Source organism: Thunnus thynnus, chromosome 14, assembly GCF_963924715.1.
Source record: "Thunnus thynnus chromosome 14, fThuThy2.1, whole genome shotgun sequence".
Lineage (NCBI taxonomy): Eukaryota > Metazoa > Chordata > Actinopteri > Scombriformes > Scombridae > Thunnus > Thunnus thynnus.
Genome location: NC_089530.1, coordinates 21,793,321 through 21,818,305, shown reverse-complemented (window position 1 = coordinate 21,818,305; position 24,985 = coordinate 21,793,321). Strand labels below are relative to the sequence as shown.

The 24,985-nt window shown below is 40.7% G+C and overlaps 1 protein-coding gene across 3 annotated transcripts in view; it reads left to right on the top strand.

The window, feature by feature from the left end:
* The window catches only part of srbd1 (S1 RNA binding domain 1), a 152,125-nt gene that overhangs the window by 5,673 nt on the left and 121,467 nt on the right, over positions 1-24,985 (top strand). For all 3 annotated transcript variants that reach the window (XM_067610546.1, XM_067610544.1, XM_067610545.1), the window contains exons 10-15: positions 6,639-6,742; positions 7,781-7,888; positions 8,206-8,363; positions 9,628-9,718; positions 9,983-10,090; positions 23,055-23,146. In XM_067610546.1, coding sequence (XP_067466647.1) covers positions 6,639-6,742; positions 7,781-7,888; positions 8,206-8,363; positions 9,628-9,718; positions 9,983-10,090; positions 23,055-23,146 — 661 coding nt within the window. The remainder of the gene's footprint in view (positions 1-6,638; positions 6,743-7,780; positions 7,889-8,205; positions 8,364-9,627; positions 9,719-9,982; positions 10,091-23,054; positions 23,147-24,985) is intronic.

The following is a 24,985-nucleotide window of genomic DNA, read 5'->3' as shown; positions in this document are numbered from 1 at the left end:
CACTACAGTTTTTATGAATTCTAGCAACACCGGAGAGGTCACTTTTTATTTAGCTAGGCCCTGGTTTGTCATAAACATTTTCCCAACCCTTTGGGCTAATGCTACCCGTTATTAAGCTGATAATCTTTTACTCTTGAGTCTGATTTTTATGGAGAGTTTATGGATCATTCAACAGAGCTATTACTGTAAGATGTAACAAATACAGTGCCAAAAGACAGCTACATGTTACACTTCATACTGCATACTTACAAGCCACACATTTGTCAGTGAAATGGAAAACCAGCATATACTGGTGGCTTACAAGTGACATTTTATAACGGCATCAAGTCAACCAGCCAGTACATGAATACAGGGAAAAAGACTAATTGCACACCAGTGAAATGAGAGTAGAAATGAAAGAGATGGGAATGAAAAGCATGAACAAATAATTGCACTCGTTGATAATCTCTGTTTACTCTTATAAGTAGTCCTGTATCCTGTGTTTCGACACACACTCACACAAATGCACACCATCTGTTTGTGTTTGTGTCATTTGTGTCTGCTTCATGCATGCCGCTTCTGAATGCTAGCCATGTCAGTCACAGTTAGCCTTGTCTATGCCTCAGTATTTACCCCTCCTGTGCCCTGCTCTGCCTCCTCTGCTCCCCCTCTGTCCCTCTAGTGACTGGTGGGTTACTCAGAGTTGGTCCCGGGCCTCATGTGTCACCCTAGCTCCCATCACCCGCTGCCTCTCTGCCACACCACACTCTATGGCAAGCGCTCTCTGCCCTACAGTCATACAATCACATACACACATATGCATGTGCACACTTGCTCACACACATGCACACCCTGCTAGTCCCCTCATTCTCTCCTCTTAACATATGTGACATGTCCCCTGCCGACATGCCATTGGATTAGGAAGCTTTGATTGACAGGCGCTCTCCTTTAGTGACAGCTATTGCTGCTGGGCCCACAGGCGGACGAAAGGATGGGGAGAGGGAGTGGGGGCGGTAGAGGGAGGGGAGAGAATGTACAGTGAGTGCAGATGAGCGACATTGAGGTGCGTCTGTCACTTATCTCTCTCGCTCTGTGCTGATCTTCCTCCCGCCCTCTCTCTCTCTCTCTCTCTCTCTCTCTCTCTCTCTCTCTCTCTCTGACTAAACCTCAGCCCTCCAATCCTCTCCACACCTCCCCTTTTCCCCTCTCCTCTCCTGTGTATGCGAGGCCTTTAATTCGATGACTCGCCTTTGTCACGGAGCGTTAATCCACAGGCTGCTGTGACCCTGCTAGCTGTCGGATTCCGGCTAAAATGAACCTTTTCTAGCCGTCAAGTCGGCGGGAAGGGGGAGCAGGTGGGAGATATGTTTTGACAGGAGGCATGTGTGTGAGCACACACTTGCCCGTTCGCTTTAGCACATTTTATTAAGCTCCAGCTCTGGGGATTGGATAAAGGAAGAGGACGGGGCATTGTATAAAGCGAGCGATAGAAAGATGTTAGAGTTGGGCCAGTGAACATGCAAGTTCACAAGTAGGTGGTAAATAACACCCTGAAGTGGCAGACAATAATAGGTAGCACAGAAATTACATATTTTATTTGTAGTTTACAAAAGTGATAAATCTTGGAATGATGGAGGAAATTTAGATTGTCAAGTTTTAATTTATTAAATTAAGACATACAAAGAGTTTCTGTAAAGCCAGTAGTAAGTTTGTTTCTAATATGGCAAGTTAGGAAATAGTTACCCTTACTATGTAACAGTTTTTTAAAGTCATCATAAGTTAGTTTATTGAAAGCTCTGGTCTTCAGTATGTCTTAAAGCATAAGCCATTGACATATCTAGTTGAGATTCTTAGCTCTGATTTAATTCCATCAGATTTGATTTGAGGCCTTCTTCGAAGGGTACGTATTTACCTTGTAGCTATTAGCAGCCGGTACGCTTTTGAGTATGCCAGGGTGGATTTGTTGAATGTGCAGTGGGCTATTTTTAATGTGATTTGCGTTGTGATCAAATGGTAGTTTAACACTCCATTCGGGCGCTTGCCTGCAGAGGAGTTTGGATAAATGGAACTGTTTAATCAATTAAACACTCCTTTTTGATGGACAGATGAAGAAGAGCAAGTTTATTTGTACTGTCACTCACACACACAAACACTTGTTTTTTTTGTGGCTGTGTATTGGTCGTACTTTAGAGGTCCTGATACATTGATACTATTTCTTGTGGTACCCTGATGCCACAGTGCGGTCCAAAAATATACTTCTGAGACCACTTTCCCATTTAAGTTTATGGGAAAGTGGTCTCAGACTTTTGGACCTCACTATAATCAATTTGTCAGTTATGTAAAACTAAATAAATTATAAACAGAAAGAGTACACTCAGTCGAGTGCAGATCTCCGCCAGGTGTATGCAGTCAAGATGGCAGCATCTCGTATCGTGCCCAACTTAAGTGGATAACATATCGGGTATAGAATTAATCTGCAGATGCTCCGGTTCAAGATGAGACCAAACTTTTCTATGGATGTCATTTTTTCAGCCACAACAAAGGCCAAAATGTAGCCTGCAACAGACTAGATAAGCCTTGTTTTAAACTCAGCAGATTGCCATTTGCTATGTCGTAACACAAATCATAAAATGGAGAGGACTGCTGAAAAGACGAAAGTCCAAGCTTTACGATAGGCTCATAAGGAGTCTTATCAATATTTATCTGAATTCACAACACAACCTGCTCTCAAGGGCTACCAAAATGTGGCACCGATTAATCTCACATGGCAACAAGGCACAATTGATTGTCTATAGTGGAAACAAGATCCCAAACTGAAGCAGTTGTGACTCATTTTTCCATTTCAAGAATAAGTCTCCAAAATGTTTATTTGTAGCTTTGAAGCTATTCTTATCAGCACTTTCCAGTCTGTTAAATCCCCTCCTGTCCTCCTTTTTGTACTGTCAGTAATATTAAATATTTACAACTGAGACGGATAAACAAATTACTACAAGCCAAAATTTAAACCATACCATATTTAAACTATACCTTAAGTGCATATTGAAATTCTTTTCTCCTCTCTCTCTTTGCTCTTTGTTGTTTTTTTTTTACAGTGATCTTCAGGCTCCATACGGTGTTGCGTTTGTTTTTGGATAGAATAAGAGAGCGTAAAAAGGGACACAAGGAGTACATGCTTCTCCCTGAGCAGCCAGTATGTTTGTATAAAGATCAGTGTATCATGCTGGACCGTGTTCCCCTGAGATGACTGATCCTCATTGATATTTCGAATGTCAATATTTATCTGGAATCGTACTGTCTAAAGAATAATATCCACTAAATGTAGCTTACATTCCATATGCTTTCCAACTTATAATTTCATTGTTTATCAAGAACATTATATTCTCGGTTTGCCTTTTTTAACCTTCTCGCTCGAGTGTGGCTACACTTTAACTTTTATTTTATGGCGATAAGGCAATCTGCTGACAGCTTTGTTTAATAAAAAGTAAAACATATCTCTATTTGGCATTGTATTATAGTTTATCTGTGAACATATAGGGAATTAAATTAGGCAGTGTTATTTATAGACTTGTCTCTGCTATCAAAAACAGACTAAGGTGTGATGTAAAGCCGTTAGACATTCGTTAATTTAAAAGCATTTAGAAATTTGGGCTTTCACATTGAATGGGAAGTTTTAATTATTGAAATGGCAAGATAAAGATAAAAATCTATTATTTCTTTATGCCTGGAAAAAATACCCTGTGAATGACAACACATCTTAAAATGTAAATAATAATAATACAGTATATTTATCAAAAATACTTTTCTTTTGAAGTAAACTACATTCTTGAGTCAAAAGTCAGTCAAAGTCAGCCAAAGTCAGTTTGGCATGCAGTTTTGGTGGATGAAAACAATGATACAGATGTTTTTATACAATTTCATTCACAGCTCTCACACTACATAGTTTGTCCCATGTGTGTCAGCCAGGTCAAACAGTGTGTGTGTGTGTGTGTGTGTGAGAGAGAGAGAGAGAGAGAGAGAGAGAGATAGAGAGAGACCGCGTGTAGATCTGTGTGTTTATGCTTGATACGTCGTGTGGATAGATGTGTTGATGACAGTATTCCTCCAAAGAAAGGGTGAGAGAGAGAAGGAGACAGATAGAGAGAGGACGGTCTTGGCTGGCTGCCCTACCTTGAGGGCTGGTGGAGGGATGAAGGGGAATCTAAAGACGGTCTGTCTGGTCGTGTCAGGGTTTGGCCAGTACCTGGCTTCCTGTCACTCCTGGCCCATCTAACGCATAAACAAACACTTCTCACTCTGTCTCACATCACCCTTCCTTTCAGATCACCCTCTGTCTCAGACCAGTGACCCAACCCAGGCAGAAACTGAGAGATGTACAGACAGACACTGAGTTATTCATCATCAGCAAGGACACTGGCCAGCTACAGAGGGAAACAGAGCATAGACACAAATTTCCCAGCTGTTTAAGTCAGCCAACGTTTTTCCATTTCAGTCAGGCATAGTTGCATTTGTCACAGTTAGAGTTTGGCAACCATGCAAAAAGAAGATTAACTTGAGGTTTTATGGTAGTTACATTACAAGACGCTCAGAAGCAAATGTTTGGGTTAGGGTTAGTAGATTAACAGTAGAGTTTATCTGTATTGCCTTCCAATGTATGTTTATCATGCAGGCAACATATGGAAGGATGCGCTTTGGCAAATGTTCAAAATCTGGTAAATAGAAGCTTTTATGTGTAGACAGCCACATTTGTCTGTGTGTGTCTGTCAATGTTTACTTAAATTAAACAATAGACCAACAATAGATATTGTTTTGTTGTGGTGCCATTTTTTTCTGATTTCCTAAAACCACTCACCTATTGAATCATTTCTTATTTTTAGTTGATGATGCTTTTATCGAGTCTTCATCCCCACATTCATCAATCAGAGAGGATGCAAGCTGAAGTGTATGAATCAGCCGGTAATGCATTTTAGTGATGTAAAGACCGCATGTCATTTTTGATTATACAACATGATCTTAAAAAACGGTCGAACGTCAAACTCCGAGAACACAGATTTAGCAAGGCTGTTTTCTTTTTTACTACTTTAATGTCACTTTAGGCTTTCCCCAGATGTTTGAAAGAGTTCAGAAAGAGGTGTTGTGCTCCCTTCTTTCGACAACATGTTAAACTTCAGTGCTTTGATGAAGATTGTTTGAGAAATCTCATCACAGTCAGAGCGGTAGCCAGAGGCAGAAACATGCCAACAGAAGAGAAATCTAACTTTCATCATAATTCAAGCAAGCTCGCTGCATTAATGCTCGCCTCTACCATGCCATTAGCTGTGTTTTGTATTTCTGTTTGTGTATGTATATCCGAGGATGCCGCTGAACGGTAATGGTTGTGGCACCACGTGTGTGGGTGTGGGTGTGGGTGGGGGGTAGGCCTTGCGGTCTCAGTGCAGATGGTGGCATAGTGGTGGCATTTGTCAGCTTGCTTCTTCCGCTTGGGCTCCAGATTGACATCTTGTTTCTTGGCCCTGTTCTGTGGCGGGCTAAAGGTTCCCCACTGAAAAGGTCAGACACTTACTACTGTTTGCTTAACAGCATGTAACAGTTCCTCTGAGGGGGGACCAGCACACGACACAACAGGCCTGGCCACAGGATATACTCCAAGGCTCGTCACTTGTACGTGTGTGTGTGTGTGTGTGTGTGTGTGTGTGTTTGGAGAGTCAAAATATTTTGTTTTGTGCTTGTGTGAAGAGATTTGGGATAATGCATTTTTATACATAGATGTGTATACAGTAACCTTGTCTAACCCAAAGCCCCATGTACAAATAATGATCGCTATTTTTGCCATAGTTGTTAGTTGCAGCCAAATCGAAACAAAATGAAAGTATTTGTGTGAGAGAGGTAGATGCTTCTGGCTGGGTAAAAGACCCTTTGTCTGGTATTTAGGTGCCCGGCGCAGCGCACAGGTGGGAGGAGAGGCGCGAACAGGTGGGAGGTTCATTCAAATGAGGCAGCGCAAAGCGAGCTGTCAATATTTTGGTGGACTTTGAGTCTTAGAAGTTACACTTAGAATAAATATCTCAGAACCACATCTGTTTTTGCTGCAAATTACTTTACTGGCTTTTTGGTGATTTTGTCATTAAAAACAAACTAAATGCATATACAGTATGTTAAAATACAGCAATAATAGAATAAGCCTCATAATGTAAATAAACAATGCTAGTGAAACACTCTCCAAACAATAAATGTGTTTTAATCGGCATCAAAAATGAATGCTTGTTGATAAAGCAGCCTTTGATTTATCTGTAAATGAATATCAGTGATTCTTACAATATCTCAGCTGCATAATACCTTTAACATAAGTGGTATTTTCAGTGCTATTAGTGATTTAAAAAAAAAAAAAAATCTTTCTTGTCTTGTATGCACTGCTGCACCTACAGTATGTGATCCAAGATAGCAGGTGTGCTTGTAGACGGCCACATAGTCTGTGCGTCTAAGAGCTACCTCTTTGTGCTGGTTGCTTTGCTAGAGCGTTTTAAATTTGTTATCAATGAAAGTGAGTTTTGAGAGGGCAATGGGTCTTTCATCTGTGTGCCTGTGTGCACTATACAGGTTATTGTATTGTATTAACCAGGGGAAATGTGTTTGTGTGTGTGTGTGTGCGTTTATGTGTATAGACCCTGGCAATTAACCGAGGGGAGAGTCTGAAGATTTTGACAGTGAAGGTGAACATTCCTGACAGGGTGAAGAGTGACTTCACTAGGTGGTGCCTCAACAACAGGTCAGACATACAATAATACACAAACACCCCTACACACAAGACAAACACACATGCACATACTCCATTTACTGGCCTATGTGTGGAGGACTGGGATAAAAAGACTCATAATAAATTGCATTAACGGAGTCCTTTCATTTATGAAAGTGGTGCATATGATGCATCATATGTACCAGTTTCATAACCTGCAAATATATAATTCATTTTGGTCCTTGGCTAAATAAAATGGACGATGTTATCAATATGTATAGCAACAAAACAATTGCAGGTTCTTTTCTGTTGAAAATTCACCAATGAATAGATTTTTTTTATTTTTTATTGAAGGATGTACAGTGAATTGGCAGCTGATTATGGCTTAAATACTGAACATCTAATTGCTTTTCAACACGACAAATATGAAAGCTCCTCACTTTTATACAATCCAATTATTGGTGAAGGTTTGTTCTTTAGTTCAGGATAAAAGATCCTTTAGTGGAGATTTTACTATAAGAAATAATTGAGTTGAGTGAAAAAGAAAGCAGAAACTCAAAGAATTTGGAATCCATCTTTAATTTCTTTTCATAAAGTACAATTTAAATAGGTGTAGGATTAAAAAAAAAGACTTTTACTGCTGTATAATTTAGTTTTAATCACACTTAGATATTTTTTACAATGTTAAATCAATACAATAGCACTATAATCTTTGCTTTTGTTAAGCTGTATACAAAGTTACAAATCTGTGAAATTGAAGTAGGGCTTATTGTTTATAAGTGACCTAAGTGCTCAGTTAAATAAATAAAAGTTGAAAAATCTCAGTTTTTGGTTAAGTTATTAATAGTTTCAAAATTGCAAGAGAAAGCTCCACTTAGATGAAAATATAAAATATATGTTTGTTTTTTTTTGTTGAGTGGTGGGGGCGTATTTTCTCCTGAGAGGGAGAGAGTTCGTTTGCAGACAAGGAAAAGTCCGTTTTACTTTTATGGCATTTATTTATTTATTTAGTGGAAAACTGCCCATAGAGAAAAAGATGAACTTTTTTTGTTTTCCTCTGTTTTAATGCAGATGGAGGCCAAAGACGTTTGCAAGAGAAGAACTTTATGCAATCCTCAAAAATGCAGTAGAGGACTCTTATAAAAGACTAATTCTGCCTTTCCTCACCAGGAGTTACAGGTATTTTAAGGATTTCTGGTTGTGTGTGTGTGTGTGTGTGTGTGTGCTTTCAGAACAGAACATTTCTCCTTTAATAACCACTTATTTATTTAAACTGTTCTTTTTCCTTCTTCTTTCCTCATTTTCACCTTTTTCTTTCTCTCTCTTTTATTTTTCTAAATCCTTCTCCATTTTCTTTATTTATTTCTTTTTACCCTCACCATAAAATCTCTCCCTGCACCCTCTACTCTCTCTCTACTCTTTTTTTTTTAATATCTTACCAACCCTACATTTCATTCTATCTCACTCTGCCTCTCTGTTGAATTCCCTCTCTTTAGGACTAAGCTGACAAGCGCAGCAGAGAAGGAATCAATCGCCTTGTTTGTGCGGAATCTCCGCCAGCGCCTGTTGGTGTGTCCAGTCAGGGGCTGTGTCATGATGGGGGTGGACCCTGGCTTTAGACATGGCTGTAAGCTGGCAATCCTCTCCCCTACCAGTAAGTGAACACATAGTATACTGGACTCAGGAGTTAATAGTTCGTCATACTTAAATAGGGACAATTACAGTAGGTTCCAGGTAGCACCTACTTTTGCATCCAGAATAGCCTGAATTTGTCAAGGCATGCATTCAAAAAGATGCTAGAAGTGCAGGCTTTGGTGCTTCTTAGTATGATGCATGACATGCTGGAAGTATCACATGCCACTTCTTATTCTCAGCTGACAGGAATAAACACCTGCATCGTTAGCATTTGTAGCACATCTGTTGCAGCGATTGTTAAATGATCTCCTGCAGATTCATGCACTATATATATACATACATACAAGTTGGATAACCTGGCAGATTGATAAGAACATGGATATTGTTGCAAGTGTTTGTGACCTTTTTATTGAGGAAGTGAACCACTGATTCTCACCAACAGTATTTTTCTGTCTTAGATGAAGTCCTATACTCAATTACAGTATGCAAACGAAAGTGTTCCACAAATTAAAGGCGAGTGGGCTGCATTTTACTCTTTCTATCTGCCCGTCTCTTTAATCTCATGACACATGCACATGCTTCGTTTACAATACTACTGGTGATTTAGACCTAGAATCAGAAGACAGTGGCAGACATCTCTTCATTATATTACATGGAGTATTTTATTGATCAGTATTAAAACTGAGAGGATGCTATGTAACCAGGCATCGCTAGACCTGTTACCACCAAGGTGTGCATCTGTGTGTGCACGTGCGTGTGCATGTCAAACACTAGATGCCACTTGGCATGACCCGGGTGGGAGGATTATGTGTGTGCAAGTGCACATGTGTGCGTGTGTGTCCACTGTACTGTACTGCATGTCTCAGCATGTCTCTCAGTGGGTATGGCTTCACACTGGGCAGGGGTAGGTCCCACCCTCTGGGTGACTGATTGTGTGGCCACAAGTCACGCTGACACACTTACAGCAGACAGACACAGGCATATATCAGGTGTCAGGCCCAGCATGGTGTGGCCACAGGTTTGGTGTTTCCAGGCTCACATGACTTCCTGTCAGAGCTGTCCTTTCAGATCTACACTCTCCCTCTGAGGAAGCTGGGAGCTGGCAGGACTTAGGCTTCCTGTGGAGGCTTTACAGATCTGAGTTTTTTTGTTTATTTGGGGCATTGCTGCCTCAGCATACAGTTCAGAGACATGCATTGATTGTATATAGCTTGGTCTGCTGAGACCCTCTTGTCATTATAAAACTTAATCAACATCGTTTGCCTTTGTCTCTGTGTACACAGGTCAGATTCTCCATACTGATGTGGTCTACCTGCATAATTCAGGCCAACAAAAAGAAGCAGAGAAACTGCGCCACCTTATGCTTAAATACAGGTACTGCTGCTTGTGTCTCAATAATCACTGTTTGAGTATACTATTTCAGTTGAACTAAATACACTGTCAGAAAATGAATGGATGATGTTTGTGTTGTGTTAATCAAAAGTGTTATTGCTGCAATTTCCCTGCCAGTAGACTTTTTTTTTCTGTATACCACTGAACATTTTAAAGAGGAAAATTGTGAACCTAACTTAATTTTGAAACCTTTATTTGCTTCCTTAATTCTCATGGCCCTCCTTCTCCTCCACTTGTCCATACTAGCTGCACCAGGGTTGTCATTGGCAACGGGACTGCGTGTCGTGAGACTGAATCCTTCTTCGCTGACCTCATCTCGAGGCGCTTTTTTCACCCCCTGGATTTGTCTTACTGGTAAGGTCTCCCATCTTAACCCCTCTCCCACCTTAATAGTCCAAAGGGCACTTCTAAGGTATAGTTCTGTATTTACTGTGTTCTGTACACAAAGCTAGGTATACACTAGTGTTTTTCATGTTTCCCACCATTTGAAAAACACCGCCCAAGCACATTTCAAGAGGTTCAAATATTAAAAATAAATTTAAATACATTTTTTAAAAATATTTTCAAGTGTTACTGTAAACATTTTTCTTCTTCACACATTTGTAAAGATTCAATATGAAGGCTCTGTGTACCATTAGAGGAAAATGGGAGAGAGGTATATAGGGAGCACTCCCTCCAGGAAATTGCTTACTGTTAATGAGATGGAGAAAGATGCTGTTGAAAAAGAAATTGTGGTCTCACTATAAAGTGGAGGAAAAAGGCGAGTGAACAGAGGGATGAGGAATGTGGGAGAGTCTGAAGGACAGAGGAGAAAATGTGTGGGAGCGAGAGAGCGGGACACAGATAGAAAGAAAGACAAATAGGAATGTGTCCCCCAAGCGAATATTGTCTATTAAAGCCATCTGGACTTTGTTTCACTTCTGTCCAATTAAAGAGACGTTTTGCGGTCCACGTTGTGTCTGTAACCAGGCCCAGTCCACACTTCAGAATACAACAGCACAGAACCTCGGTCCAAGCATAATAACCACTGGCCTCTCCTTGCTTCGTCTCTTTCTCTCTCTGCTGAGTTCCATGTGTGTTTGTTGACTTGAGGTTAACATTGGGACCGCAGCCTAGAATGATTCTGAGCTGTGCGTGAATGTGTGTGCGTGTGTGTGTGTGTTTGCATATGAGAGTTTCTGCAGTATCTTTGAGTTCATACACACACACACACCCACGTGCACGCTTCAGAGGTCATACCTGCGGTGTAATAGCCCATGTTTTTTCTCTAAAGTTCCATTTTCTGTCCATTTGCAGGAACAGACACAGTCAAAGTGAGGCGTTTATTAAGTTAACTTCCACTTGATTATTTTCATGACAGACATTTTTTCTTTTAAGCAGACTTGAGCACCTCCAGAGCACCGAAATTTCACATCTTGATATAATGTCTCTCTTGTTCATTCTTTTACTGGAGCTATTGGCATTTGTACTTTTCACAACACATAAGAATGTTGGACTTCTGTTTGATGTGGTCCTGGCTGAATGTCTTATATCACCTGATATGATTAACTATATTTTTGCAGCACGTAACACATGTGTAAATGGTCTGCCTTTGCCTTAATAGGGTTTGTGGAATAAAGGCTTTTTGCAAGTGCATGAACTCTGGAAGAGCAGAGATGTTATTTTGACATTAGCCATAGAAATATGGTTGTTGTTATCCAGATGATATCGCTCTGGAGTCGTCTGGTCTTATGCCTCACTATGGTTTCGTTGGACCGTGGATGATGTAGGCTCAGAAACATAGATGTTAAAGCTGAATCTGTGTGTCTGAAATAAAATATATAACCATACACTGCTCTTGCTATGCTTTCCTTTTCCCTACACTCATTCTCTCTCCCGTCTCTGTCATTCTCTTTATTGCCGTCTTCTCTCATCTTCCCTGTTCTCTTCCTCCTCTACCCTCTGACCTCATCAGACATTTCCCTCATGAAAGCTTGATCATTAAATGTCCAAATTCTAGTCTTTCAATAACTACTCCCTCTCTCCAATAACCTCCAGTGAGGTGGGGTTCTCCTCCACATCTTTGAAATATAAGAATCCGGGCTACGGTCCCACTTTGTGCATCAGTATTATACGCACTGGGATACATTTGATACCTGTGTGGGGTTAACCTCAAAGTTCTTGAAACCATTTAAGTTTCACCTTTATTGGGAGGCCATATAACTAAGGTTTTTTAAACAAATCACATCCTATTAAAATCTTATTAATTTATCCTTTTAAAAAAATCTCTTTCTTTAAAGTGTACAACACATCTGTGGAGATGGTAATGGTTATGTGCCTTGCTTATGGAGTATGTAGTAAGGGTGGCAGATGTCTACTAAATTACTAAAGTGAGTTCCTTTATTTAAGACTCCTTCTGTGGTGGACGTTGGCTTGTTGACCGAAATAACCCTTGATAGATGATAATCTGAGAACAGAGAAAGATGACTGGCCCCAAGGAGTGACGGTTGTAGCTAACTCTGAGGGTCTTACTCCCCTGCTGACTGACCTACAGCTGACCCTGACCTGCCATTAGGGAAAACCTCATTACCAGGGTAACAAGGATGATGGCAATGACGGAGAATAGCAACGTATGCATCAGAAACAGCGAGGGGTCATAGTGCTTGCTGTGAATGTCCTCAGTATAATTAATTGACCCAGTTTCTGGTACACTTTGAGACTTTGTGCTTTTCTATACGTATGAACATTTGTCCGCTGACCTTATACCTCGGTAGGTTCGAACAGTTTTTGATCGACAGGTGTAGAAAGTCTATTAGGCAGCCCATACATAAGACACTGGCTCTGTCATGGTGGAAAACAGGACACACACACAGCACATACACCAACCCCTTAACTGCACAAACTACTCCTGTGTTGAATGTGGTCCTGTCTGGTTCTGTGTACTTACTTACGTAGGTACTTTTTCCATCTCTACCATCCATGTTCCTTTGGCTCCCCTCGTTTTTTTTCTGCTCTCTCTTTGACATCCTCAGCTACTGAAAGCAGCTGTGCACACTATTCACAAAAAATGTGTGTGTGTGTATGAAAGAGAAAGTGAGAGCAAGAGTGAGATTATATTTCGCCATCATTGTGTTATTTGACCAGACTGAAGAACAGTTTTGATTTTATGATGATTTTAAACAGAATTACCTTGTTAGGCGGGATCAGCTGGTAAAAATGTGACATTACCAGTGTTGAAAGGTTTTCTAAGATTTTGGCAGAAGAACTGGAAGAGGTATAATACGGCTGTGGCTTGTATGACTGTGTGCAAGCTCATGTGCATGTATAATACAGACTCTCCTCTCCTCTCCTCTCCGCCTTGACAGTGCACTAGTTCATTAAAGACCTCAGCCTCATTTGCACCGTCTGCTTCCTGTCTCCTTGTGAGCCTTCATTGTGTCACCACCCCCACCCTTCTCCACCCTTTCTTCTCCACCCGCCTGTCTCTCTCTCTATCCTTCTGCCTCAGTGCTCAGCTGGAATGACAGCCAGAAATGGCAGCCTGCGGGACACCCTTACTTGTGTTTGGTCTGTGTGTGTGTGTGTGTGTGTGTGTGTGTGTGTGTGTGTGTGTGTGTGTGTGTGTGTGTGTGTGTGCGTGCAGTTTTGAGTGCCTGAGTTCTGTTTGAGTAGACTCATCGTTCTCACTGAGTCACCTCTTCCATGATTTTTGAGCAGTGTGGCCTTTCCTAAAGACAGCCAAACAAGGGCAGACATTTGTGCATGGTTGGGTGTATGTCTAGTAGCGTAATTTAGTTGGAGGAATAGGTGTGAAAGTGTATAAAAGGCTGGTCAGTTTGTGTCTGTTTGTGTGTTGCAAAAGGTGATCAAATCATTAGGAGAGCTTTCTTTTTGACAGCAGATGTCAAAGGTATTGATTAAACATTTATTTCATTAGCTTGTAAGCTTTAAATCACTTCTTACTGTCTTCATCTGCTCCAACCACTGATGTAGACCATGAGATGTGTTTGAAAGCTGTGTTAAAAGCCGGTAAGTGGACTTTGTGTTAGGATTATTTTGTTAAATTTCTATTTTTAAGGTCAAGCACGCACTTGCAAATGAACGCAAATTACTTGCTTCAGCACCTCAACTAAAGTAGAGCTGCAACAGTTTGTTGTTTTATTGATTAGTCGATCAATGGAAAATTCATTGGGCAATATTTTGATATTTGAATAAGCTTTAGTCATTTATTAAGCAAATATGCCAAAAACATTATTTGTTTTGGCTTCTCAAATGTGATGATTTAATGATTTTCTATGTCATACACTATAGTAAACTGATTATCTTTGGATTTGGACTGTTGTTGGGACAAAACAAGGACATATAAAGACTTAACCATTGCCTCTGGAAAATTATAATTGGCATGATTTTCACTATTGTTTGACAATATCGATTAATCGAGAAAATAATCAGCGCTTAATCGATATTGAAAACAATCGTTAGTAGTCGCCCTATACGTCGCCTTTCCTTAACTGGATTAGATTTGATGACTTACAGACTTTACACTTTATACTGAGACTTTTATTGATGCATCACCAGATATTTTTCTTGAAAGCCCTGAGAACTCGACTGTCCTGAAAAATAAATAATACATTTTCAGATAAAATAGTAGTCTTCTGGATATACTGCACATTCTAGTGATGCACATTTTTGTTTTAGGTCTGAAAGTGTAACAAGTGTAACCACAGCAAATGTAACTGCTTTTTAACTGACTCAGATAGTCCTTTATCTCCCTTAACTGTGCTCTTTGCCAAATGGGTAATAAATTGCCACATTTGACTCTTTATCTGCCTATTAGATTTATAGCACAGTTACCTTACATGATTAAGCCTGAACAATGCCTCTATGAATGACCAGCATCCTGCAGGACATTGTACAGCATGAGGTATTATTTAGCTGACAAGGTCTATCTGTGCCTGTGATGGCCCCCACTGAACGCACATGCGGTTATTTGCCGTACAGCTGTGCCCCGATAATTTAAAGACCTCCTGCTGGACGTCAGTTTGTGACACATTAGTTTAGCGAACGTACTCCACATCTCTGACTCAAGTTAACAATTTTCTGTGTCGTATGTGGTTTAAACCTGTTAAACCTGTATGTATATGGATTTAAGTTGGTTTTGAGTGCCTGATTATTGTCATTAACACCTGCTTGGAGCTAGCACACAGCTCCGCTAGTGTGCGTGTGTGCAACTGTGTTATTCTTTCTGGCTCCTTGACAGGCCAGTGCAGCATGACCTTGTCTGTCATTGTGCTTTAGCACTGACTGGTAGAGCATGCAGGCTTTGTCAAAGCTCATAAGACAGCCCTCTTACTGTGAAGCACCGGCCAGACAGATGTCTTTGTGGGGAGTGTGTGTGTGGTTTGCAGTGGAGTATTTTGCTTGGTGACGCGCAGTGGTCTGTGTCACTCTCATCAGCTGGTGTTTCTGGATTCTTGTCAGAGGAGCTGATTGGTAGGGGAGGCACACACAAACACACACACACACACACACACACACACCACTGTGAGTCCCGCTCTATTGTAACTCAAGATGTAACTCCTGTTCTTTGGAGAAAATCTTACAAATTGCAGCAGCACACAGAGATCAACCTGTTATCAGCTCCCATGTCATTACCGCAATCTTCACCATTCACCCTCCAGATAACATTCCCAAAGTGGGTTTGTTCTCATTAATCTGTGGTTAGCAAACTTTTTTTTCCAAATTATACAAATTGTGTTGTAAGTTGTTGATTTCCTCTGTCAGCTACTGCACTTTACTAAGCAAACCTGCTCTTGTTGTCAAGTGTTTGCACACTGTGAAGGAGATAAAGCGTTTTTTCCCCCAGTTGCAACATGACTGATTTAATAAAGATTTTTAAAAACGCCCAGCATACTGACCATATTTTGGGAAACATGTCACAGGCAAAATTATAATGGTTGAAGCTGGTTTTCTTATGCTGAATTGGACTGAACTGTACAACTGTAGTTTATTTTCTGTATTTTTTCTTTCTAACCCTACAGCTGAGGTATGTGGTGGCCACCTTAAATTGTCCAACTTAGCCTAACCTCAATTTGCTTTCATAATTGTTGTGAATGAGCTGTAATACATTTGAATATTTTAATACATTTGCATATGTGTGTTCGGGGCTGTGTGCATGAAGAATGACAAGTTGACAGTGCTTGGCTGCAACAAGCTGATGTTAATGATATCAGAGGGCAAGAATATGTGGGGTAAGGTTAGGGAGATCTTTGGGCAATGGTGATGATACACATACGGGCACACAAACAGGGATTATAGCTAGAGGCAAACAAAAATGACATCCAATTTCTTGACCACTTGCTGTGCTACTCCCGAAGGCAATGAGATGACCGACCCTGTTACTCTTTACATAAACACACCAACACACCCTTTAAGGTCCTCCAAGTCACCAACTTTGCTGTTTGCCTGGTTATTGGTGAATATATGTATTGATATGAAATTAATCACATCTGAAATTACAGAGTCTGTTTTATAATTTGCTGCATTTTTGCAAAGATAAACTACTTTTGCCATATCATGATATTTGCTACACGTTTGTCTGCTTTACTGCGTGTTGGATACAGTTGGATTTGGACATGTAGTAATGTCTTTGCCTGAAGTTGTGCTCTGTAGCTGATAAAAGTAGTAGGCTATCTCTCCTCTAAGTAGTAGTCATCGTTCTCTCCTTGACGGGCTCATACTTAGAGTTGTCCTAGAGCAATACATGAATAAGTTCAATACACGAAGTTGCAGTAAGATACATACTCAAACAGCCATACACACATACACCCCTGCACTGACACACAGACATCCTTACAATACGCCCTTGACCGTCTTGCCCCGTAGCTCACTCCTGGTGGGATGAGATCATTATTACTGGCTAGCTGATGGACCTGGAGGACAGTGGCATAGACTGTATTTATGACTGTGTGGGTGCGGGTGTGTGTATCCCCTGTCATGTCCTGTGTCCAGGCATGCTCCCAGGGCCAGGCAGGGTGAGTGATGAACATACAGTGGCAGGACCAGAGATGACTGAGTGAGATCCAGGCACTCGGGCCTCTCCGAAGGTTTGAAGGCTGGAAAGAAGGAGGTGCAGAGGGACAGATGGATTTAGAGGCATGGATAGGCCACAACCTGACTGTGGGGTGTATCTTCATTTCAGAAGAGGAAAATGAGCCCATAGGTTCATAGAAAGGTTATGTCTTTGACTTAATACAGGGTGGATAGGGGAGAGGCAGGAAAAATGTTTGAAATTAAAATTGTAATGACAAAAATGAGATAAACGTAGATCTTTTATGGAATGAAATTTAATTTGTCTTGTTAATTTTTACCTCCCTAATTTAGTTTTCAGCCATAAAAATGTGTTTGTACAGTATTGAATAGGAAAGGGAGTAGCCACAATAATAGACTAATTGATGTCTGTAGTCTATTCAAGGCTCTGTTCGACCACCTTTTGAAGCTTACGTCTGAAGGAAGGTTAGAATTGGTGAGGGAAGAACAGGCAGACAGGTCTGTCCTTTAAATTAAATGCTCAAACCACATTAGTTTGGAGGCTGAAACTCACCAAAAATGGAAGGTGAGATGGTGAGAATGAGAGCAGTGGATGAGACAGTGGGCATTCCTCAAGATGTGTTTGCACAGTATAGTAATTAAATAGAATTTGATTTAAATAAAAGACTGGGTGACTAGCTTGTAGAAGTAGTGAGATGAGGTAGAGAGTGGTGTGATGTACAGTACTTCTGCTTTGAACTGGTGCTCCCAGGAAGATGTGAAATTGAAGGGCTTGGCATGTGGTCAACTTTTCCTCTGCCCGTCTGTAGTCATCACCTGCTTCTCTTTCTCAACTTTTACTCACTGAACTGAGAAGGTTCACTCTAGAGGGCAAGAAATGGCTGCGACAACTGTGACATCTCTGTACTTTCCTTTATTACTTTTTCTGTTTTCTTGTTGGCTCTTTCTTCCTCTTTCCTTCCTTCTCTGCAGAAGCTATTGCAGACTATAAATGTAAATGTAAATAGCATAACCATTTTTTAGGGGTGCCTAAAAACACTTTTGTTTTTCAGCAAATAGCACCACAGCAAAGCAATGGTTCCTGGTGTATGTTTGTGTGTGTTTAGCTTGCGTGAGTAGGGAAGAGGTGGCTGGCTAAAGAACTTTTGCATTCAAAGGTGGTGGATGGTGAATATCTGCCAGCCTCATCCATGTCACCCTCTCCCTTCCCACCATGCCTCACTGGTGGTCAGCCTCTGTCCCTTCTTTTTCTGCTCCTTCCACCCGCCCTCCACACCATCCTCCCCTAGGGCTCCACTGTTCTTTGCGATGGTTCTGTGTGTGACAAACGTGTGATGAGTCTGGGTGACATGCCGTGTGTATTTGTGTTTTGGGGTGTGTGTGTGTGTGTGTGTGTGTGTGTGTGTGTGTGTGTGTGTGTGTGTGTGTGTGTGTGTATGCGTTAGTGCGTGACACAAGTGCATGCCTTTCCTGCTACCAGATTGACATGAGTGTCTGTGAGGCTTTGCTCTTTTCAGACGTGCCTCACACTGGCAGTTGGAGTTTATGTGTGTGTGCGTGTGCCTGCCTGCCTTCTAGCGCCTCGCCGGAGACTGACGGCCCCTGACACCTGCCATTTGGACGCTTTTCTCTGTGAAAAATGTCATCGTCTTCAGACCCGACGTGTGTGTGTGTGTGTGTGTGTGTGTGTGTGTGTGTGTGTGTGTGTGTGTGTGAGAGAGAGAGAGAGAGAGAGAGAAAGAGATGGTGCATCCCTCAATTTGTCTCCCTGAGGTCAAGCTTTGCAGCTGACTGAACAATGGACCTAAGCTGTTTGAGCAGCCAGGACAGAACAACTTTTGTGTGTGTGTGTGTGTGTGTGTGTGTGTGTGTGTGTGTGTGTGTGTGTGTGTGTGTGTGTGTTTTTTTTTTTTGTACATGAATACATTTGGGAGTGATAATGTCTGATATCACAGCTCATTCTGAGGCAGTTAAACGAGGTCAATCTGTGTATCTTCAACACAAACAGAGTTTTGGACAAAGAAAATCACAGACTGTGTCCATCATAGTATGGAACAGTGTGTGTGTGTGTGTGTGTGTGTGTGTATCCAATCCTCAGCTGTTTCAAATTTCTAACTTGAAAGCCATTTATTATTTTGTACCTCATCTGGTAGATGGCTAGTTGTCAATTCCCACAGAGCCCCTTGATGCCAATAAGATAACATTCCCACCTGATGGTGTATGTTGTGTTTGGTTTAATTACTCAGGTTACTCTGCAGTGAATGAAATTTGTTGCTCATTTAGAGTTCTTACAGTTTTTTTCTGCACATTTTTTTAAAAAGCTGACCTGGAACATCATTTATATACTATAATTCATCCATCTATCAACAGAAACATTGCAACAGTGTTTTGATTTCTTCAGATATAGATGCATTTAAACTTACTTTAGCACAAATTCACTATAAAACAAAATTTGCTTCCAGTTCATGTCATTTCACACAAAATCATGACCTGCAGCTTTGTGGGTTAATATGATCTGAAGGAAATAATATATTCTACCATTTTTTTTTTCAAAATATCTTTAGGGAATTTTAACAAATTGCACTAGAATGAACATTTTTTTCATGTCTACAAAGTCAGTCACTTTTGATGGAGGTGCTTCAGATCCAGATGTCAAGCTTTAGGTTTGGGGCCTTATATTCATGTATTGTCTGTTTACATGGGCCCTGAATGCTCTTTAATACAGCTATGTCTTCAAACCAAACATCAAACCTGCGTTCTTTGTGGAACTTGTAGTGCATTTACAGTTTAGTGTGTATATATAATTAAAATATAAGCCCTTTCTGCCAATTTTGAATAAATAAAAAGTATTTGCACCTTGTGGAAAAATGTCACTGTGACTTGCAGTATGCTTGTACTGATTGTTGTTGTCTGGACATATCAAGATACTATAGACCTTTGTATATCTTAGCATTTAACCTTTCACATCTTTTCAACAAATTATTTCGGTCACTGCTCACTTTCTTTCCCTCTCTTCCCCCCCCTCTTTCCCCTCCCTCCAACTTTTTGTCCTCTGTATCAGATTAGTTGGTGATATTATTGCCCCCTCTTCTTTTCTGACTGATCTGATGAGCTGTTTTTAATTTAGATTAAGGCCGTGTGTGCCAGGAGGCTGTAATGAGGTATCAAAGTGTGTATCCATCTCTTGCAATGTTAGGGTTCTTGAGGGGCAGCAGGGGGCCAGTCATGATGTGTTTGTGTGTCAGGCCCAAGGGTTTGTCTCAAAGACGACCGGTAGGGGAACAGATAGGGGAGCCAGTTTGTGACTTTGCCCCAGGATGGGACAGGGCTAATGGCAGGCCCGTGTTTCTCTGTGTGTATACGATTGAGAGGAAAAGAGAGCCCAAATAAATGATAACCCTACAGGGCCACTAAGTCATCGCTTTACACCGAGAGGCGACCGTTGACTTTGTGTCTGAGTGTGAGTGAGTGTGTGTGTGTGTGTGTGTGTGTGTGTGTGTGTGTGTGTGTGTCCACGCATCGACCATCCACCCACTTAGGCCAGAGAGCTGGGGAGGAGACAACCTTCTGCTGGCTGCCAGGATGATGCCCTCACTATGGCGACAGCTATGGACGCTATGGCGATGAGGGCTCAGAGCTGTATCCATGACAGTGCTGTTACCCAGCTGCCCCAGCGGCAGCCTTAATTAAGTTAGACATGATAGGGGCTGGTGGCTTTGCTTTCTTTCCTTTCCCTATTCTCTTGTTTTTTTTTGTTTTTTTTTTCTTAATAATATGTTTTCACCTTTTCTGCTTTTGTCTGCCTCGTCTCCCCTTTTCTTTCTCTGTCATTCTGTCTCTCTTTCTAGAAGAACAGCTAGCTGAGGTGCTGCTACTCTTTCTCTTGACCTCCATTGTCCTACCGTCTCTGAATGAAGGCAGAGAGGGAGGTTAGAGGTGTGTTTTGTGGGTCTTCTTTCCCAGTGGCCTCACTTAAAGCCTGGTGTGTCTGCGCTTGAAGAGAGAACTGCATGATTTGAGTGGTGTGGATATGTTTGAAATATATTCATACTGTGTTTGTGTGTGCGTGCATTTACGTGTGTGTGTGTGTGTGTGTAACAGAGTGTGTCAGGTTAATGACCAGCTCTGATTTGACCTCTGTGAAGGTCATGTGCCAGTGCTCGTTAGTAGCGTCACCATGGCGATATGTCAGCTGTCAGCACGATGGATTGGGAGCTGACAAAAAGAACTGTGGGGCGGAGGAAAGGATGAATAGAGAGGGTTGGAAATAGAGAGAAAAAGAGGGAGGGGAGGACAAGTTCATTTAAATCTCAGGCCCCTGGGATGGCGTGTGTGTGAGGCCTCATTCTGAATTGCGGACATTGAGGAGGCACTGACCTCTTCGTCATATTGGTCAGCCCTGAGGAAAAAGCCCCCCTTTCTTCCTCCCATTCTCCCTCTCTCTCTCTCCATCCACCCGAGAGAACAGAAGAACTAAACAACGTGACAGCTTCAGTTGTATGTCACTAGCATTAACACGGGTATCAGTGGCTTTGTTGTACCACCATCCTGTCTGTGTGGTGATGGATGATAAGTGGCCTACTTTAGACCGAATACATTAACATGGAAAATGGTATCATTTGTTGCCATGTAGAATTAGTTCGTTTTTGTTTTCAAGATCTACATGTAGAAAAACGTGAAAAACCATTTGCTTATGAACTTTACATTTCAGCTGCATCAAATAAATCTATGCAAATACTATATACTTATTGGATGGTTATTTCAAATATGAAAATTACTTACTTTTTTGTTAAGTTGCAATAAATCTTTATTTGTGATCTCTTTTCAAAGAAGTTTCAGTAAATATTGATTATAATTTCCAATGGGTTCAATCTTTTAATGAGAATGTTCTTTCACTGTGAGTGTGCTAGTGTTAATGTAAATATTGTTTTTAATCAAATAACTGTATAGATAAATTATATGAGGCACAAAAATATGAGTGAAACTAAGCAATGTAACGAATACATTTTTATTGGGACATAAAGCCACGACGGCGTCACTCTTACAGACACAAATCTCTCATTTGACTGTTGAATGACAGTCGATAGCAGCAGCTAATGATTTAATTTACGGAAAAATGTGGTAATGTGGACATAAATTTCTATTTTTCACCTGAATATTCTACTAAAATCAGTAGAATGAGAATACATTTTTTGAGTAAAACTGATTGGTTCATAAAATATTGGACTTCATTTATATGTGACAGCATGTGGTGTCTACAGAAACACACACACACTGTGGAGGCAAACCTATCGATTCAGCAACTGTGTGGCCAAATTTTTTTGTTTTATTTCAAATATTTTGGTCAACAATTTAGTTTAAAAACTGTATATGTAACTGTATTAGTCTGCACTTTTTACACGCTTAGTATTTATTAAATTTAGTAGAAATAGTGTCAAACCTGAGAAAGGTTTGACTGTCCTTTTACATACATTCTGGCCTGTCATACACTCACATACTGTTTGAAAATTTCACTCATGACAGGAATGTTCCAGACACAAATAGCAGTATATCCAATGACCTCTAGATGGCAGTAGTGTCACACAAATTGAAATCACGCAGCAGTGTTTGCTGATTCGATGGCTTGTTCTCACACAGAGAAAAATGTCCTTTCCCATGTCATGCTGTCTGTTATTCAAGTTTCAGTAATTTCAACATTTAAAGGTGGTCATACTCTAAATAATATCTTCAGGAAATCAATGTCGTCTGACTCACTAAATAATTCCTGAAAGAATATATTTGGTATTCATAGTTACCTAGAAAGCCAATGACTCATACATGATGCTTGGTTCTTGGTTCTGGTTCTTTACAGCAGCTGTCAGTTGAATAAGAAGTCTTGGGCATTTGAAAGATTGCAATTGTGCTGTTAATGGTACGGCATGACTTGTAATGATGATGCCATTTTGGCCATAATGTCAGTAATGATGGTCAAACCAGAGTCAAATCAGGAACCTTTTTGAGAAGTTGTCACCTGAATTATTTAAAGTGCAAGGCAGTGGCCATTTTCCATAATGGTCTTACCATTATATGTCTCTCAAGCAGTAATAACTGCTCACTATGTTTTTTTCTGTCTCCCCTCACCCTCTAATTTGCTCCCTTTGCACCCTTCTCTTCCTCACCTTCTCCCCCACTGGCCAAACTACCTCATATTCCCTTTTCCTATATATCTCTCTCCCATCATCTCCCTCTCTCCCTCTGTTTCTCTTTCTCTCACTTCTTGACTTGCTTTCTTTCCCCCTTCGTTCACCAGTATCACCAGTGAGGCAGGAGCATCCATCTACAGTGTGAGTCCTGAGGCGGTCAAAGAGATGCCAGACATGGACCCCAACCTGAGGAGTGCAGGTATGCCCTTCATCCAAGGCCAATTAAACATTTTGTCTGATACTTTTGGCCAGTCTTTCAATGAGCCCTTGCCTATGGCAAAGGTTCTGGTGTAAGTTGAAGACATTGTTTTATCGGACTGCACCTAACAATTATTTTAATTATTAATGAAGCCATCGCGTACTTTGTCAATTAATCATTTTGTCTATAAAATGTCAGAAAATAGTGAAAAAATGCCCATAATAATATCCCAGAGCCCAGGGTGATATATTCAAATTACATTTTTTGATTTGTTCAACCATCAATCAAAAACCCTAATATGTTGAATTTATTATGATAAAGAAATTGTGTATTCAGTCAACTAATTGATCTATTGACTAATTATTTCAGCTCAAATGATGAATTCCTCCTTCTAACATCTGGTTATTTTGAATGATTTCCAGTTTTAGAAATTTTGGCTCCCATTATCACATGTAAGATGAAGTGTGGGACACAGGGAAAAGAATTCACACTAGTGAGAAGAATGCAAAATAATGAAAAATGGTATTTAACTGTAAAACAATTTTTCAGAAATTCACTTGAGAATTAATCAAAACAGCCACAATTGAGTAATATACTGTCATTTATCACTTAATTTTCTGTTTTTCATACACTAACAAATCACAGTTTAGCGTATAATGTGAGCAGTCTTAAATCGATTTAGTTCATTTAAGCAGTCATCAGTCAGGATGTATGAAATATGCCCAATTATAGACTTTTAGTTTTGATTTTATTTCCAGCCTCTTACCAAGAACATATTGTCACATTATCGGTGAATATCTGGCATTGCTATTAGATTCTCTTGTGTCTCCTGCTTTCCTTCGCCTCTCTCCCTCTTTCTCTCACTTGCCACCTCTCCCTCACTTACTTCACATACTACATCATCGAAAACACAGCAGAATAAAAAAGAATCACACCGAGTTGTGGAGAACAAATGTTTCCAACAGACTTCCTCTATAAAAACCATAAATCAAGCGAGGCTGGATTATTCCTCACTAGTTTCCTGTGGTCAGCAGCACTGAGAGCCACGTAGAGCCATATTTATACCTCTAATGAAAGCCATGAGAAATCTACAGCGTTTGACTTTGGATTGGTATGAAAAGAGGGGGTGCTGAGCCAGAACACTATGGTTACAGATTCGGATGTGGCAAGAAAGTGTTTGTGTCCGTCCGTTTTACCTTTTGGGGGATATGGTGTGTGTGTTTCTGCCTCCGTCTATAAGAGCGGCCATGTAACATAGTATATAGGGAATTGTGAGTTACATGCATCTTCCATCTGTCTCCTCTATTGTTTGGAGATCTAGGGACACCTAGTGGTAATAGACAATATTTCAACCATTCATCGGAGGACTGTTTTTGTGTTCAGCTTAGTTCTGTGCTCCTCTACTCCTCCTCCTACTTCTATAACCCCTTTTTCAGAGAGGTCAGTGCAGCGATAGAGGGGAGGGGAAGGGACTGAGGGAGAGTGAGAAATTAAACAAGTGACCGTAATGAAAAAAATAGTCATTAGCGCAGTTCAGTTTTCCTCGACCATTGTCACTCCTTAGTAGCCTGATAGGGCATCTACTCAAAATTTTAACTATTCTGATCTGCCATTTTTCACCTCGTGCTTTGCAACAAAAATAGTACAACCACATTGCAGCTGTCCCCCCAGCCTACCAGAGTTCTTCCAGGTCTCTTGAGCAATGCGTCTGTGTCTAAACGGGGACCTTCCTCTCTCGTCGCTCTCTCACTTGCTTCCATGTAAGTGTAGCGCTCATAAACTTTGAATAAGTGCTGGAGAGTTATGCTGGACTCAGTTTACCAGTCGGCTCCTCTCAGA